General features: G+C 43.0%; 3 protein-coding genes across 6 annotated transcripts; 2 read left to right on the plus strand and 1 right to left on the minus strand.

Moving 5' to 3' along the window:
- The first annotated feature begins 5008 nt into the window (after window positions 1–5008).
- LOC117734201 (tol-Pal system protein TolA-like) lies at window positions 5009–8200 on the plus strand. 3 transcript variants are annotated; one of them, XM_034538377.1, is made up of 3 exons: window positions 5009–5148; window positions 5245–5592; window positions 6699–8200. In XM_034538377.1, exons 1-3 carry the CDS (start codon window positions 5094–5096, stop codon window positions 6788–6790), a joined length of 495 nt encoding a protein of 164 aa, XP_034394268.1. In that variant the 5' UTR covers window positions 5009–5093; the 3' UTR covers window positions 6791–8200. The 3 variants fall into 3 exon arrangements, with proteins under 3 accessions (XP_034394268.1, XP_034394266.1, XP_034394267.1); XM_034538375.1 differs by having other exon boundaries at window positions 5009–5592; window positions 6699–8195; XM_034538376.1 differs by lacking the exons at window positions 5009–5148; window positions 5245–5592 and adding an exon at window positions 5599–6302 and having other exon boundaries at window positions 6699–8193.
- Window positions 8201–8604: 404 nt separating this feature from the next.
- selenok (selenoprotein K) lies at window positions 8605–10900 on the plus strand. 2 transcript variants are annotated; one of them, XM_034537691.1, is made up of 5 exons: window positions 8605–8736; window positions 9120–9210; window positions 9480–9554; window positions 10244–10339; window positions 10593–10900. In XM_034537691.1, exons 1-4 carry the CDS (start codon window positions 8718–8720, stop codon window positions 10332–10334), a joined length of 276 nt encoding a protein of 91 aa, XP_034393582.1. In that variant the 5' UTR covers window positions 8605–8717; the 3' UTR covers window positions 10335–10339; window positions 10593–10900. The 2 variants fall into 2 exon arrangements, with proteins under 2 accessions (XP_034393582.1, XP_034393583.1); XM_034537692.1 differs by having other exon boundaries at window positions 10253–10339.
- Window positions 10901–11135: 235 nt separating this feature from the next.
- On the minus strand, window positions 11136–17822 carry actr8 (actin related protein 8). Its single transcript, XM_034537690.1, has 13 exons — window positions 17554–17822; window positions 16636–16806; window positions 16120–16230; window positions 15729–15833; window positions 15476–15649; window positions 15249–15342; window positions 15006–15138; window positions 13118–13271; window positions 12845–12940; window positions 12528–12668; window positions 12072–12381; window positions 11819–11982; window positions 11136–11597 (listed from the first exon to the last, which is right to left on the minus strand). The coding sequence occupies exons 1-13, from the start codon at window positions 17686–17688 to the stop codon at window positions 11454–11456; spliced, it is 1932 nt and encodes a 643-aa protein (XP_034393581.1). The 5' UTR covers window positions 17689–17822; the 3' UTR covers window positions 11136–11453.
- Window positions 17823–18213: the final 391 nt, after the last annotated feature.

Raw genomic sequence — 18213 nt, forward strand, 5'->3', positions numbered from 1 at the left:
ATAACCTATATTCATAATGAACACTTTGTCTCTTGATATGTAATCACAATAATTTGAGGGCATGGCTTACACTTGTAATGGAGAATTTTTACATTGTAAAACAGCTTTAATTGAAGTAAGGTCTAAATACTACCACCACTGTCCTCACCATGTCTGTGCTCCTGCAACTTCAACTCAGAACTTTATATTGGAAAATCGGTATTTGAATAAAGAGACACGGACTTATACAAATATAAGCAATCAGGTATTTCTTTTTCTGAGGGTGTTGACAAGATTTACAGCAAAGACGCCAACCATGCCTCCCTACAAAATGCATTTATACACTAATTTGCTTTGTCAAAAAAGCATGTACCCAATACCTACTTTCTCATTGGTTTGTCCTTCTGGTTTTAAATGTCTTTTCTCCTCCAAATTTGTAATAAATCATTTGTCTCGCAGAGAGGAATTGTGGCTCGCCTGGAAACTAGTTGAGAGCAGGCGGCAGCAGCAGGGGGTGTTGAATAAAAAACGCTCTCATGTCAGACAGTTTTCAGCCGCCTTTGAAAGAATACCCAGGAAGTCAAAGAAAGTCACATCCCGTTAGATCTGATCTGTAGGCTAGTTGCAAATATTTAAATTGAACCAGAACATACTATGTTCACGGTTTGTCAATTTACCGTTGGGCTCAACTGCAGAGGGGCACAGAGTGGGAGTGGTTCAGGGAACCGTGCCAGGAAGAGGCCTCATTGGCCTCAGCTGAACTCCATCTTGTGATTGTCTCTCCCCGATATGATCTCCAGTAGGGATGGAGGAGCGGACGAGGAGAGCACGAGACAATCTGCCAGAGTGGTGGGAGAAACCACAAACCGCCTTTCGCAACGACGCTGTTGCGAAAGGCGGTTTGGAAGAGGATGCTCAGGCCCTGGGTCAAGAGGGAATGCACATCGGTGACTCAGCTTATCCTCTATTGCGACAACTGATGAAACTCTACAGGGATAATGCGGGCACCTAACTGCCAGGCAGAGGAGCTTCAACCAAAAGCTCACTGCAGCGTGTGTAGCCATTGAGCATGCTTTTGGGATCCTGAAATCAAGAGGATTTGTCTGCACATGAAAGAACAGCATGTTGCATTCTTCACATTTGTTTGGATTCAGGTGACCAACTTGATGAAGATGAGCAGGGTCTTCGTAATCAACTTAGTAATTGATGATCCACATCCACCACAGCCCAATAACCAACATGCACATCAGCACAGAGACATGATCTGTGCCACGATGTAAGGAGAGTAGACACTTTGACACTACTCTTGGTTAAAATGTTCTTTCCACATGTTGTGAGCTGGTGTGCAGGGATGGGAGCACTTCAGGTCAAATGCCAAGCAGAAAACAACCTTGTAATATTTTGAAGACATTCGCTTTTTTGATTGAAGTGCCTCCACACCATCAAGACTTCTGCTGTGCCTCCGCGTGGCAGCTCATGGGAACTGGGTGCAAGAAGTCAATCATTTAATACCAATTGTTTGACAATAAATGACCACACACCTATGTGAGATGGAGCAGATCTACTCTGTGGGAACTGATTACAAATGGCAACAGAATATACCAAATCAGCGCCCATCACACGTGATGACGTGCGTGTATGTGTGTGTGTGTGTGTGTGTGTGTGTGCGTGTGTGTGTGTATGTTGCTGATTTTCTAGATGATATTTTTCAGGAATGTTTTTCTTATGCTTTACTGTAATTGTACAATGAATAACAAATACATGTAACATAACTAATCATCTTAATGGCCATATGAGATCAGGTTTGTGATATCTAATATTTAATCTCACGAATGTAACAAATGTATTTTCAATATGTTGAGGTCAAACAAAACAATAAATCTACTTTTCACAGATTTATTCATCAAACATTTAGTTTTCTTATTGAAGCTGTTTTGGTCAAAGCGAGAAAATAGATCATTTAAAATGACCTCTCGTCTGCCTGGAAGACGTTCAAATGAGGGAGTAAAAGGTATCGAATACCCACAATTATACGTTGCAGCAAAGTATTTACATAATTTAACAAGCAACGTCAGTAAGTCCCTGAAGGTTCAGGGTTCAGGGCTGGAGGCCTTAGGGGGACATTGGGATTGGGCCGTACACGAAGCTAACCATCATGCATTGAGAGGCGATCGCCGGTGATCGATTCTGCAAAGGACTGGCTCATCTTGAACGAGCCTAACATCCCATTTCATACTCACACACAGACCACTCCCTTATCAGTTGCAGCCAAATATTAAGTATAGATACACAGATCATCAGCCAGGAACCGTCTCATATCTAATCTCCAATAACCATTAACAGCTGAAACCCACTTAGCTGCAGTAATTAGAGATTGGTGAAATGGACGGGGGAAAAAAAGCTCAACAGCCTGACAACATTCCTTTATGCTCCTCGTCATTTTCTCCTTACTGCTCTTTCTTTTTTTTTTCCATCCCTCTTTTTCTCAATTCCTTCCCTCTTAACTTAAACCCCATCCATATGTCTCCAGCAGGCCTGGAACACCATTAATGCAATGTAGACTAGACACATCATCTCATCTGTCCACAATGACACATAAAGCAAAAAGAAAAAGAATCTGGATAAATGTTTTTCAGACATAAACAAGCATTTAAAAGTTCAACATAACTTTTCTCAGTTCATTTCTCATCCCTCGTTTTATTGTCACTGTCCATTTTATTATTCTCCTTTTCCTTCTCACGATCAACCTTTCTTGCCCCACCCCTCAATGCGTTATTACTGTACAGTCAATGTTGCAGACTTCGTCGTCGGGTACAGGATTAATGCGACTTGGAGCAGAGTGACTGAAAACCTCCAGATCTCAGTGGTTTTGGAAACTCCAAGAAATAATGGCCCAAACCACAAAAGCAAGGCCCAGATCATAAGAAAAACATGTTATTGTACCAGTCTGATGGCAGCCATCCTAACTTCCTGCTCTTCATTCCCATGACAACATCAAATCTGTGAGGCCATAATCTTTCATTGAACTATTGCATATGACTCTAATCCACATAGGATTATCAAAGAAAGATGTCATTGTCGTCATGCCCCATATCCTAAAAAGACAATATGTCTTGCAGACGAAGCACAGATACACATTTATTAAACAGTCTTTTCTGTTACAAGCCACACCGAGGGCTGTAGAAGCAACTTAAGTCTGACAGAAGGACACTTCATATCAGTTGATTAGAGTCTGCAGTGCTTCATTGTGTAACCCAGTCAGTGTGCGTATTTTACGTTTAAAGCACAACACTGTTTCCTTTCCTCTTTCTTTTTCTCATCTGTAAATGACACAATTGATCACTCCTACTTGTGTCCAGCAGGGATATGCACCATCCCCAAGGACAGCTGAATGTCGGCCAGGGCCATGCAGTAATATAATAACTGAGTGAAGTGTACTTGCAGTAATATAATAACTGAGTGAAGTGTACTTGCAGTAATATAATAACTGAGTGAAGTGTACTTGCAGTAATATAATATAAGTGATCCGGTCATGATCTGCAGTAAACGTTTCAAATGTTGTATAAAAATATTATACTTTATTCAAATGTCTAGATTTGTCCTAACGTTCTAGTAAAACAACTCTTGGCACACACACACACACACACACACACACAGCATTGAAACTTGTCAAAAGATAGAAAGAGAGCGATGGAAATAGAGAGAAAAATCCACACAGCACATTCCAACAGTCAACAAGCGCTGAGTATTTTCTTGTGGACCTTTTACTGACATTAGTCGACTTTGAGATGACAACTGCACGCTGGCAACAGTCTGTTACATCTTTGTGTATCTGTTCAAGGGTATGTGTCTGAAGAGATGGAATAAAAATAAATAAATAAAATATGCATGGTAAAAGATACCGGGGAAGAGAACCAGTGAAGAGGGACGGAGAAGTGATGACCTTGGAGAAAAGAGATAATGGAAGGGAAATAAGTTATTTATCCAGCTGCAGGCCACAACTTCATCTCACTATGTGTGCTCTAGTTAGCTGAATCATAACAAATGCATATAAATATACATTTTAATGAGGAAAACTACACCCCCCCCCCCCCCCCCCTTACCTTCTCTCTTGCTCCTGTTCTCTTCGCCTGACTGTTATTTATGAACTTTCACCCCTCTGCATGAGTCAGTCTTCAGAAGTACAACCCTGTTTTGGCTGAACTTCTGACCTCTGACCTTCAGTCTGGGGTCATGACCATGGTGACAGGCGGCATCAAAGATGCACAGCCCTCTAAGTTGTTGAGCTGTTTCTTTTTATTTCATTAGTGTTTCCCAAAGGGACATCTGAGAACCCAAAAGGCTCCTCGTGGGGTCAGAAAGGTCTCTATCAAAGTAAGGAATTGTATATATTCCCTGTTAGTTTGTAAATGAGGGCAGCGTTTCAGACACTGTAACTGTATATCATCTTTTGGCCTTTGCTGCCCTCTAGTGGCTGTAAAGTGAACACAATATTCCTGAATGTCAGGGAATCAATATGAAGCAGTGATGAAGTGAAGATGTTGAGGATTTTTAAGAATTCAAATTCCCCAAAATGTGATGCATTTGTGTGTGTTTGTGGAGCAATATTACCAATGCATCTACACTGATGAGGGAAGAATGCCTGTTCGCCTGCATCAGGTGTTCTGTCCTTTTTCCTTCTATCAGTGTTTGCACTTTCTGTGTCATGGCATTTAGAAGCAGCAGCAGACAAAGAACAGAGTTGCTGCCCAGTACTACAAAGACAGCCTTCAAATGTGCAGAACCATTTCTTTATAATCTATTAAACAGTCTACATGTGTGGTTGCCGTGCCATTTAAGTTACTTTGGGGTTGTTGTTGTTGTTGTTGTTGTTGTTGTTTTATCTAATATTGCATTGTCCACATATGCACTTTAGCAATTCTATGTTAATTTATCCATATTTACCTTTTAGTCAAAAAGAGAATATTGTAGAACGAGTGTGACGCTTTTATTTTGAAATAACCGTACCGGACGTGTCGGTCATTTTGTTTTAGTGAAATACAAACGGGTCTGTAAAGTAGCGGTGGACAGGCTGAACAGCCTGCCTACCTTTTTATATCGTTACACCTCCCAGTATGAGTGACTTAACAGACTTTGACAGGGGCCAGATTGTCGGTGCCCAACTTGCAGGTATGTCAGTCAGAAAAACTGCCCAGTTATGTGACGTAGCGAGTCAAACTGTCCTCAAAGTGATGAGTGTCTATAAAGCACATGGACACACGGCAGCAAAGAGGAACGGCGGGCACACGACAGAGACTAAGAGGGTCAAACGGACCAAAGCTGCTGCTTCCAGCGAAGAAGCTGCTGTCTCCAGTGAAGCTGCTGCTGCAGCCAGTGAAGCTGCTGCTGCCTCCAGTGAAAGTGCTGTTGCCAGTGAAGCTGCTGTTGACCGTGAAGCTGCTGTTGACCGTGAAGCTGCTGCTGACCGTGAAGTTGCTGCTGACCGTGAAGTTGCTGCTGCCGCCAGTGAAGAAGTTGCCTGTGGGAAACCAGGATGTGACTCTGAGGTCAAAACACCAAATTCTGATGAAGAGAGCAAGAGACATGAAACCCAGACCAAAGACACGGGGACATGTTAGTCTTATCTGCTTGTATTTCAGACTTTTATGACCTGCCATTGGTTTTGCGCGCTTTTGATTTATTTTATTTTTTTAAAGCCTTAAAATTGACAGGACATTTGAAGGTATTCTGTCAGTACATTCATTGGCTTTTCTCAAGCCTTTTATTTTATTTTATTTTATTAAGAATCCGTTACTGTAGTTAAAGTAACTAATGGTATATGTCTGTAAATGTCTGGCCAATCTATTGATGAGGAAGTAAACACATTTGGACAATGACACTAAATTGTGTTTAGACTTCTCTTTTTAGTATTAAATAAGGCACCGTCATTGTAGCATGTAAATACAGTACAATACAACTAAACGGTGTAGTCCTGCTTGTGTCCGTCTCCTGTCCTGTCGCTCACTATTCTGACCCCCAGAAAGATAACCTTTTTCAGTCTGTGTCATGACCATCAGAGGCTGCATCGGATCATGTTGACGGTTTCTCAAACAAACAGCCTTCTCTGTTTAACATTTTTTTAATTGATATGATTATTTGGTCAACCATTCCCCTGCACCATCAACAGCTGTTGGGAGTGATGCACTGTCGTCGGGACCCTTTTTTTATTCTGAAACCCTTCGACCGGAAGTACTATTTCCCCTCTCCCCGGTGAAAACACAAACAGATCGGTGACAAAGTAACGTTAGCAGTGGACAGGCTGCCAACGTTGCACACGGTTAGTTGTAAGTAAACCCCGCAGTGAGTGCGTACCCCTGCGTGCATTGCGTGACACTAACATAATAATGACCCCGTGACGTAGCTACGTGTGGAAACGTGTTTAGCGTGTAATAGTAGCTAGCGGCTACCTGGTTAGCCTAAATTACAGCATCGAAGACTGGGACTGTCAATAAAAGGCAAACCCACGCCAGTGAGCGTCTCTACTTGTGTATTTTTATAGGTAATTGTACTGTAAGTGTTCATTGTTTCGAGTATATCTGTTAAGTAACTATCTCAGGTAATGTTGGCTCTCACGTTGAGTCCTGATGATGTCAACACTGGACACCTGACATTTTTTTCATGTTTTTAAAGTGTTACTTTCTGGTATTTATTATTAACCTCTTTTTTGTATCCATTTATAGACCGTGGTGGATGTTCACCTGCCCTGGATCGCTTTGCCCCAGTGTCCAAAATAATGGAAGCACCATATGGCAGAGGACTTTGGAACACCTGAGTAGCAATTACAGGGCCCGCCTGCCAGTTGGGATCGTTTGTCGCCTCTGAGAAATGGCTGCCAACGCCTAAATAGTGGTGCTCGAAGCAATATGAGTGACTTAACGGAGTTTGAAAGATGCCAAATAGTTGCTGCAAGACTATCAGGTGCATCTGTCACAAAAACTGCACAGCTGTTCAATGTGGCCAGAGGAACGGTCTCCAGAGTCATGACTGTGTACATCAAACATGGACGAACGGCATCAGCAAAGAAGAACAGCGGGCGCAAGTCAAAGCTCACTGAAAAGGACAGACAGACACTTCTCAGGATAGTTGCTGAGCACCCCAAGTATACAGCGTCAAAAATAACCTCGGAGTTGAATAGACACCTCTCTCACGCCGTCTCAGTCAAAACTATACGGCGAGAGCTCCACAAAGCTGGTATTTTTCGAGGAGCTGGCAGTCGGAAAACGGAGGCCGAGACCGACGCACAGAAGCCAGGAGGAGAGAACACTAAACCCCAACCTGAGAAAGCGAGCGGCACACACAAAACTGGTGAAGAGAGCACGAGGCCTGAAAGGCAAACAAAGGACAAGGAGTATGGCACACGCCGGTCTGTGGAAGGCCGAACAATATCAGAGCCCCAGGCTTGTGTCGAAGAGTACGACGGAGAAGAGAGGATACGACCTGAACCCAAAGTCCGTGAAGAAGAAGAAGACGACAGCACACAACAGCTTGGTGAAGAGAGCGCGGGACCTGAACCTCAGACCAGTGAAAATGAATAGCATGTTGTATTTCTGCCTTTTCTAATACGTCCACATTGGTCATGTTAATGGGAAATCACAGAATTCCTTCATCTCTTGATTCGACAACTGTTAAATGTGACCATGGATCTGAAATTATATTTCAGTTTCTAGATTGTATTGTTTATTTTTGCATGAATGCATAACGGTGCAATATTCTGTCTTTTCGCAAGCTTTGCTTTCATATTTTCTCAATTACAAGAAAACAGTTGACTTAAATGTAGACTGTTGAGAATTACCTTTTTGTAACACTTAAAATATCCATACGGTAGATTTCTTAACATTATATTATATTATATTGTTTTGATGTCTGTTTGAAAAATTCACAGTTCAATGTGATTGAATCTGAGTCATCACATCCCTCCCTCTTTGCTTTTGTATACAACATGTCATATTTATGGCACCTCCATGTCCGTAGCTATGGCAGGGGTGGGACACGAAGCATCAGACAACATATGTAATGTTGGTACTGCATATTAAAACATTACACAGAAAAAACAAAAGTTGTCTGTATGTTCTATTGGTTATATTGAAATACACTCTGCTCTGTTGTCTTAATGTGTTATCCTCGGACAATAAATTATAAGCACCACTGTACAGCCTGACATTAAAACAGTGGTGGGATAAGTATCCAGATACTTTCCATCAGTTAAGTACAAGTAAAGCACTGGAAAAACGTTTTACAACATTTTTCTCCTGTATTAATGTTTACTGCTCTTATGGTTGTGCTCAATATAACTACTTTAATAGTGTTAGTTTAATCATCAGCATTGCATCATATTCAATATGAGCATGATATGTGTGTAGTCTTCTTGTCCTGTGTTGTCATGGGCTCAGACAAATATACAATTTTCAGCTTTGCATTTTGATTCACTTTTTAGCGAAATTAAAGATGTGTTTTTTAATTTTTTTCCAAATGGTTCATTTATTTTAGGATGTCAAGAATTCAACCCATAAAGGAAAACAATCTTTCAATTTATCAGAAGAAAATCAATATGCTGCGTTTCACTCATTTGTTTTCAGAACCGCTTCACGCCCAGAGCGTCTCTGGCACATCCGGAGAATGACTCAAGACCAACGCCAACGAACCCGGAAGTGGAGCACCAGCTGTAAACACAGCTGTGGACGCTGTTGTTAAAGTAAAAGATGGTGTACGTGTCCAACGGTGAGTGGTTTGTCCCGTGTCTTCAACAGTGTTCTTATCTTCAGAGAAAATAGGCAGCGGTCTTGTTGAAATAGCTTTTCTCCGTCGGAAACCTTTCAGTGGAAACACCCCGTTAGACATGAAATGTGTATTTGTAGCAGCGCTTTGAGCTACATTAAGCTAAGCTAGCTCGTTAGCGTGTAGCCTAGCAGGAAGAACTACTGTATTAATCCAGCGAGTGTTGGCCCCGTAGGCATCTACTCACTGTTCTTCTGTTGCCACCAGTAGTTCGAGTGTATTACGTTGAACACCAGGCATCGGAACAAGTCTCGGACCCCGCTGTTCTGATGTCAATAACCTCACAAGCTCTTCTGTTTCCCATGAACTGACCCCGTCCCTCACAGGTCAGGTCCTGGACAGCAGGTCCCAGTCGCCATGGCGAATGTCCTTCCTGGTCGATCTCTTCTGGGGAGCAGTGGACTTCATCGGCCTGTTGTAAGTGCTCCGTTGTCTGTTGTCAACGTGTTGCTAGCCAAACTCATAGAAAGTGGTGGAATAGTTATTGTGTGGCTTTGAGCTAAACTGTCAAGTCAGCATCCTCAAGAAGTTCACCATTAGTGGGCCATTAGCGTGCTAACCTTTTTTTTTTATGACGATGCTGAGGTGGATCTTAATGTCAGGTGTTTCTCAGGTAAAGATGTGAGGATAACAGTGGCTCCCTCGTGACTCTCCATTCACACTGATCTTTGTTGTCCTCCTACCAGTTTTAAGACGATACTTCACCCCAACATGACAAAGGATGGAAACGGTGGTTCATCCCGCTTCACTGATGGCAGAGGGTAGGTTTCTGGGGCCCAGTCATTTCTCTACACACACACACTGGGAACATGCTCTACATTAGTGGCTCTCAACCTTTTTTCAGTGATGTACCCACTGTGAAATATTTCTTCAGCCAAGTACCCCCTAACCAACGCAAAGCATTTTGGGTTAAAAAAAAGATGTAATACACAGCACTGTGCCATCAGTGTCTGATTTTAATATTGAATATATACAATTCTGTTTATGAACATACACTTATATTTATTAAATAACAATTTTGAAAGGATTTTTTTTTAAATGGATGTTAATTTTAAATGTATATTTTAATTCCCGTACCCCCTGGAGTGCCTTAATGTACCTCCATTTGAGAACCACTGCTCTACGTGTACCGCTACCCTGACCAAGGGGCCCGAATCCGACGGTGGGAGGGAAACCACCGGTTACTAGAATCCTATCTCAAAATTGTTCTGAATCCAAGGACAGTCCTGACCTGGGTCCTTCAGTTTAAATGTTATCTTATGCTGCCCACTACAGCAGTGGAATGAACTGCAGCATAGTGAGTGTGTTTCTCATTGATGTTGTCCATTCCTTCACATTGAGTTTCAAATAACTAATGTAGGAAAGGAAAAGACTAACTATAACAGATCATTTAAGGCTGTTACCCTCATTTTATAAAGTTTCCTCTTCTGTATCACTTGTTTATTTTCAGTCCTCCAGGTCCTCCTGGTGGCAGAAGACGGATGGGAAGAATTAACCACGGTGCAGGTCCCACTGCCCCACCGATGGGTGGAGGAGGATGAGGAAGGTGAGGATTTATTTGATTTTTTATTATTAAACATCACCCATCGGATAAAACCCTTGTTGATATATTGCATGTTCTCTATCTGAAGCCTGTGTCACAAAGTGAGATCATGGTTTGTTACAACAAGTAGCTGTACATTTTTTTTTTTAAAAGAATGTTAACATTTCAGTATTGTTTTTTTTCCCCAATTGCCTCAAGTATTTTGGAGATGATGTGAATACATAATTCCTTTATTTTATAACCCTCACATCTCTAGGTAAACGCCTACACATTTAGTGTAGGCGTGGGGCCGGGCACAGTGTCCATTCGCTGACAACCGAAAGAAAGATGGTGATGTCACAGTGCTGAAGCTCCTCCCCTCTTCATCGGCTGCCGCTGCAACGAGCAGCTTCTTGACGCCTTTCTGGGAATTCCTACATGTAGGAACCAGAATGTCCGATACAGCAGCTATCCACGATTCCTCCCTTTAGACTCATTAGTGTTCCATTCTGGGAATTATTAATTTAGTTTGTCATTATTTTGTATCTTTGTCTGAATAAAAATATGCAATGTTTAAACATGTTACTACTGAGTCCCATTAGCATCACACTCTGTAACAACACAACCTTCCTCTGTGTAGAGCAAGGCAATACTGGCAAATAGGTGGTATCCCGAAACCCTGTACTTAAAACAACCAATGTGAAGATATTATAAAACATTAAATCTAATAAATGGGTGTTTGAAATGTAATGTGCAAGAGCCTGCAGAGGCAATTGTCGTTGTTTTAACTCGAGACCGTTAACGCAAAGTTTCAAAGCATTGAGTTACTGGGTTTGTAAATTCAGTCGCAATTCAAAACCCCTGTGTTTCAATTCAAAATGTTCAGAATTCAAAGAAAGGAGGATCTTGTTTGTTCCAACAATTGTGTATCCAAGTGTTATTTGGTTTATTTACACATATTCAAACTTTCATAGAGGCAAGAATTGCAGTATTTACAGAATACTATTAAAGACCGTTCAAAAGTTATACAATATTGACGCCTACTTAGCAGCGCTATAATTGTCGAAGGGCTTCATTGCCCTGTAGGAGCTGCCTCTCGTGTAAAATCCAGCATTGGATTCAAGTAAAACGTTTGGTTTCACCAGACGAAGGCCGCTCTCTCGCGGAGCATTCGGACACCAAACCGCTGCCACTCCCTCTGGTGGATCCACATCTCCTGAGTGGTGTCCAGACACGCCAGCACTGCCCCCCCCTTCCATGATATCAGCCGAGGGTCCATGTCCTAGGAATGCACAGCAATATACAAGTACATTAGGAGTTGTGTATAAAATATGTGCCCATCTCTCCAGGATGTGTGTACAGTATGTTGTGTAGCACTCATCTAACTCCCAACCTTCGACATACATGAACATAAAAACATTAAGCCCACTGAACAACATGCTACTTCGCCCACACCGCAGATCTGTATCCAACTTTATGACTGCACAACATATTCCAGGTTACCTTTGGCCGCGTGATAACTTCCACGTTGTCTACCAGCCTTCTGAACGAGGGCGGCATCTTGTTGATGATGCGGTGAAGCAGAAACTCCTGAGCACCCTGAAACATGAGCCCTCCTCCCACGACCAGGATGGAGCTGTACATCTTGCGTTTGGTTTCGTCCGATGCTATACAAAATAAAATACAATATGAGCTTATATCGGACTATCAAACATCTGTCCTTTATTATATAAATATTTTTCCTGTCCATCCTTACCACAGCAGTCGATGCTATGCAGGACGGCCTTATCCAGGCCCAGAGCTTTGCTCTCAAACTGGCTCATGATGGCAGTCTTCCTGGAAAGGTGAGCAGACAGGGGCTCTTCCACCTCTCCTGCCCCCATCAGGCACTCCCCCTGCGCAGGCCCAAACTCCATCTCCCCCTTCATCCCTCCTCCACCGCTGCCACCCCCACAGCCCCTGGTTAGGTCAGAGAGCTCCCCGACCCCTCCCTGACCGCTCATCTCACCGTCCAAACCACCACCTGGTCTGGACAAACCCTTCCGGTCTGCAGCAGATTTGGAGGACTAGTAAAGAAAATGGGATAATAATGATAATAATAAAAAAAATTAAAGAATCGCAGAGTCTCTACAAGAAGAATACATTATTATTATTATTATTATTATTATTATTATTATTATTATTATATATTCTCTGTGTGAGTGTTTGTTACCTGGTCCTGTTTGCTCTGTGTAGCCATCAGGTAGTGTTCATCATGAGGATCCTCTGAGTCTCCTTGGGAACGGTACTGAAGTGATGTCATCTTTTGACCTACGATGCCAAATGTGGTCGGGTAGAAAAGACCCATAGGTGCCTAACATATAGAGATGAGCCGGAAAAACATGAGGGGGGGGACACACAAATATAGCCACAGATAAAAAAAATTAAAAAGTACTTCCAGTACACAAGCTGGAGGCTGAACAATTGAAAATAATTTCAACACCAATATTTAAAAAAGCATAGTAATTCATTAATATCCAACTTGCGTACCTGTAATTTCTCATCCCCTAGTCGAACCTGGTAGAGAAGAGCTGGGGCTTCTGGGAGACGGGTCTGGAATTCATGATCTTGTAGCCCTGATATGTCCTATTAAGAATAAATGCAGGTAAAAACACATTTTGGAAATGATCTGAATAACTGCAGATTTCTCTGTCCATTCTTGAGAAGGACTATGGTAATTGAAACCAACACAAAGGTGCCAGCGCTGCCCTAAAACGGATCAAAGTACAACACTACACTTCTCCAGACTCCCTCTCAACACACTTGGTTCAGATGACAGAAGGTCTCCTTCAGATGCTGCAGTAGCTGACAGTTCAGTCTGCTGGACAGCTGACAGTCTCTGTAGGGAAAGCCCGCCCTCTGCAGGAGCCAGAAGAAAGTGCGGGTCACATCTGAGCCACCATAAGCCAAACACAATCTGCCAACAGACAAGAAAAACAATGTCACTGAAGGAATAATTTTTTTTTCTTCCTGAAAATCCAAGTTTAAATAAACTGGCAGTGTGTTGTAACTCGACTGTACCAACACACTAACTGTTCCTTCGAATGAGGGAAAGTAAAACGTAATAGTATTGCAAGGGAATGCAAAAGAAATCCAGAAACCAAATTCCCACTTTGACGGCAACACAAACTGACTAGAAACAATGTACTCAACATTGAGTATTGTTATCTTCTGTATGTCACTGTGACCGAGTCATGTGTAAAAGGGATCCATGATGTCTCCAATTATAACCTGGATGAATTAAGCGACAGAGAAACCTGGCGGGGGGGGGGGTGATTGGGAGGAACGGTTTGCCCGATCTGAACCTGAGCGGTCGTTATTGTACTTCTGTGCTAGCGATGGTTTGTCCATAAGGAACACCATGTTTTAGCATAAGGTGGCTCATAAGTGTACCTGGTACCAGAACACCTTAGGATGGAGATCGTGAAGAGAGGAGCAGAGCTGTCAACTGATCACCACCTGGTGGTGAGTTGGATCAGATGGCGGGGGAGCCGGCTAGAAAGCCCAAACGTGTAGTGAGGGTGAACTGGGAACGTCTGGCGCAGGGTCCTGTCCGCCTTCAAGCTAAAGAAGGAGGCCTTTCAGGGGCTGGTTGGTCCAGGGGTCTCCTGAAGCAACTGACAGGTACCGGCAGGCCAGAAGGGCAGCTAAGGCTCCTTGGTGGCAAGGCACCGGAGATGCTGAAGATGCTGGACATTGTTGGTCTGTCTTGGCTGACACTCCGTTTCAAGGTCGCATGGGGGGGTCCTGAACAGTTCCCATGGCCTGGCTGACCGGGGTGGTGGTTCCCATTTTCAAAAAGGGGGACCGTAGAGTGTGCTCGAACTATTGGGTTACCACACTACTCAGCCTCCCGGGGAAAGCTTATGCGAGAGTGCTGCAAAGGAGGCACCGACCGTTTGTCGAACCTCAAATTCAAGAGGAGCAGTGCGGATTTCGTCCCGGCCGTGGGACAGTGGACCAGCTCTTTACCCTCGAAAGACTACTGGAGGGGTCCTGGGACTTTGCCCAACCATTCTACATGTGCTTTGTGGACTTGGAGACAGGCTTTCGACCGGGTCCCTCGGGGGTTGTTGTGGGGGGTGCTGCGGGAGTATGGGGTGCCGGTCTCGTTGCAACGGGATATCCGGTCTCTACTTCTGCAGTAGAAGCTGTGTTCATATTCTCGGCATTAAGTCAGACACGTTCCCAGTAGGTGTTTTCCTTCACCAGGGCTGCCCTTTATCACCGGTCCTGTTCATGACTTTCATGGACAGGATATCTAGGCACAGCCTGGGGGTGGAGAATGTCGGGTTTGGGGGTCTCGGGATCGCCTCTCTGCTGTTTGTAGATGATGTGGTCCTGTTGGCCTCCTCGGACCGTGACTTCTAGTAGTCACTGGGGCCTCCTGGACCATTAGAGGTTTTCCAGGCACGTCCAACTTGTAGGAGACCCCGGGGAAGACCCAGGACACGCTAGAGGGATTATATCTCCCAGCTGGCCTGGGAACGCCTCGGGATCCCCCAGAATGAGCTAGAAAGTGTTGTGGGTGAAAGGGAAGCCTGATGGGTCTGCTGCCACCGCGAACAGACCACGGATGAAAATGGATGGATGGATGAATTGACTATTTCATAGAAATAAAATATAACATATAAATTGGTATCAGTCCCACCTGGAGTTCCGGTGGGACACGCCGTCCTCTACACAGCAAAGACTGGACTTCTGGTCTCCTACATCCACGACACAAGCGCTGCTTAACCCACTGCCAAATGTAGCACACACCGACTCCTGGTGCACGATGATTGCTACACACACACACACACACACACACAACACACGTTTGCTATTGCAAAGGATAACAGTGTATATAACGTGTTTTGTTGTGCACGCAGCCATGTGTACATGTGTGTAATACCTGAGAATCCCATATTAAGCAGCAGCATATTGACAACTTCTTTGATGTGCTGCCTGTTATAGATGTCGGGGACCAGTAGGATACATCTGTAATACTGGCAACAAGTCACAAAAGCAAAGCTTTAATATGAAAATATTTTTCTTTTGAAACTATCAGTTTAGTTTAACATAATTTATATTATTTTCTACTTTCAATATGTTGCAGAAGGTCATGTAAGTTTCTCCTACCTTTAAATCTTTGAGGGGGATTTCCAGTTGCTTTTGAATAACGTGACTCCAGATTGTCTCGAGGTCAGCCAGTACGGCGGTCAATGAGCCTCCGGTACCGGCATGCACATTAAGCTGACCTCTGACTATTGGCCAGTGGATGTTGTAGGAGTCGGATGGATTCACATAAAGAGCCTACATGATAAAACAGACAGAGAGTCTCGGTAATACAGTTTTTAGATGTCTTATTTTCTAGAAATTATCAGGCACTGACCTCCTCTCCGACCAGATGAGGAGGCTGGTGGGCTGTGTTGCTCCACTTAACCCTGGAGCTGCTGTCTAGTACTGCCGGACGGATCTGACAGTTATACGCTCTGGCCTTTACTCACATAGGTTAAACAAAAGAAAGAAGATTATTTAATGAATTTCTGCACAGAAAAGCATATAGCACTTGAGTTATTCATGGTCCTTTCTAGCAGCCGATCAACCCATGAATTACTCTAGAACCTTTCATAGAGTCGATGCAGCACACCGTGCTTCACATTTCTTTTTGAAAAAACACCATTTACAATGTAAAAGCAAAATATATAATCAAATCATGTTGCTGCTGTCTGTGAATAGTGTAGTATTATATCTGCAACCACTCTCCCTTTCATAATACACACCTGTTCAGCGGACACGGGTGTTCTCCGCACTCCGTTTGACATTTTCTTGGACCAGATGGCCTGGTCCACCATTTTAAGCCCATTCTGCCTCTGGTCATTACTCTCTGTTTTCTGTTGAGCAGGAAGTAGACGCAATGAGGGTAATTTACACAAATATGAAATTAATTTGAGTACAGTCGAATAAGACACAGAATAAAATATAGGGCTGCACAATAAATAAATAAAAAAGTGGCAATTTGTTTTTTGCAATTTATAAATCGCAGAGGCGCCTTAATTGTTAAAGGCAAAATGTGTGTCAAAATACCATATTTAACTTAAATAGAATCCTTCTGCGGAGCTGTCCAGGCTTACACATCCTATTCTACAGACCTAAGAAAAAATATTTACTGGTACAGACCCCGAAAAAAACACCACAATTATATTAATCTGCTAAACTAATTGCAATTAGATTTTTTTTTTTTTAATCGCTCATCCCTAGAATCAAAGCCTGCGTGTATCTGGTCATGAGTGACTTACATTCAGACCATCTCTCAACAGCCAGGCGTCTTCGTATCTCGGCTGTCCAGTTTGTTTGTGTCTGCGTGCTATGACATGTGGGAGTGTCACCGGAAGATTATCTGTTGCTCGGCCAATGCGGAGTGTCCTTGAACCAGGGTGGATGACAACTATAAAATTGCTCTGTATTTGCTGTAAGAGAGGAAAGTATGATTATCAGCATAAACATAGCCATACCATAAACAAATCTCCAACATCCCAAAAGCATGTGGTCACCTGTACATTACACCAGCATGTGACTGCTGTATATAAAAGCATGGGCATATATACATTCTGCTATAACAGTGTATTAGCCTGGCTGAAGAGATGTGTCTCCCCTTCAGCAACAAAAGCATTAATGGAGTCCAACACTGATGTTTGTTCACACTCGGGCATTGAGTTCATCCCAAAGGTCAGAGCTCTGTGCGGGCCAGTCATCTTCATCCGCACCAAGCACAGAGAAGCAGTTCCCTATAGACCCCAAACTGTGCACAGGGACATTGTTATGTGCAAACAGTAAAGGTCTCCCCCCAAACTGTTGCCTCACACACTGACACACACTACAATAGCATTGTAAGCTGCAGCATCAAAATTAATCTCAAACCAAAGGTATTTCTGATTATTTGCCTCATCAATGCAAACTAAACACCTGGGGTGATCAGCTGATCGTCAAATACTGTATCTGAAGGCACCACTTTAAAGCTATTCCGATACGTCATAGGCTTGGGCAGATAAATGGTGAGTTCAAGTGACTGACACTAAACCCCGGTCAGTCCAGAATAGGCTGTATTGTGCATGCACGAGGGATGAATTACAGAGATTGAGACGAGGATATTCGACCATTCTTTTATAAATAAGAGCATTAGACAACCATTGAAACACTCGACATCACCATCTCACCTCCTGAAGGGGGTCTGGGATGACCGGAGGAGCGATGGGTCTTTTCACCCCACGTTGTTGCTCCTTTTCTTTCTCCTTGTCTCGTTCCTTTTCTTTCTCCTTCCCGTTGTCCTGCTCTTTCTCAGCCTGAGTCATTGTTGGGGAACAATTTTAGTCAACTAAATAGTCATAAATAATGAGTCGCGACCTCTTTGTGCTTCGACAAGCAACCAAAAGCGAGGACCTTCCCCTAGAAAGTTGTGGCAGCGTTAGATTCTACTTCCGTGTTTGATCACGTGCTACAAGACGGCGGTTTCTATTCGCCGAAAGCGATTTTTACTTGGCACTGTCTATGACAAAGGTACTCATCTATCAATATCAATATCGCCGTTTCGATGACAAATTGAATTTGCAATGTTGAAATGCATTGCCAAATAAAGAAAGAGACCCACAAACACTGCATTACATAATGCTATCAATTGAGCTTTAAACCAAATTTCATCATGTTATTATGCATTTTCAAATTGCATTAGCAAATTGCACTTTGAATTGCCAATTGCAAAATGCATTGACATTGGGATAATGTCAGTAAAGGAAAAGAAAATTAATAAACGAGGACCTAGTTCACCAGGTTCACCTTGATTATTTTGTTGTTTTTCTCCACGTCTACAAAACATTCTT

The sequence above is a fragment of the Cyclopterus lumpus genome, chromosome 7, assembly GCF_009769545.1.
Source record: "Cyclopterus lumpus isolate fCycLum1 chromosome 7, fCycLum1.pri, whole genome shotgun sequence".
NCBI lineage: Eukaryota > Metazoa > Chordata > Actinopteri > Perciformes > Cyclopteridae > Cyclopterus > Cyclopterus lumpus.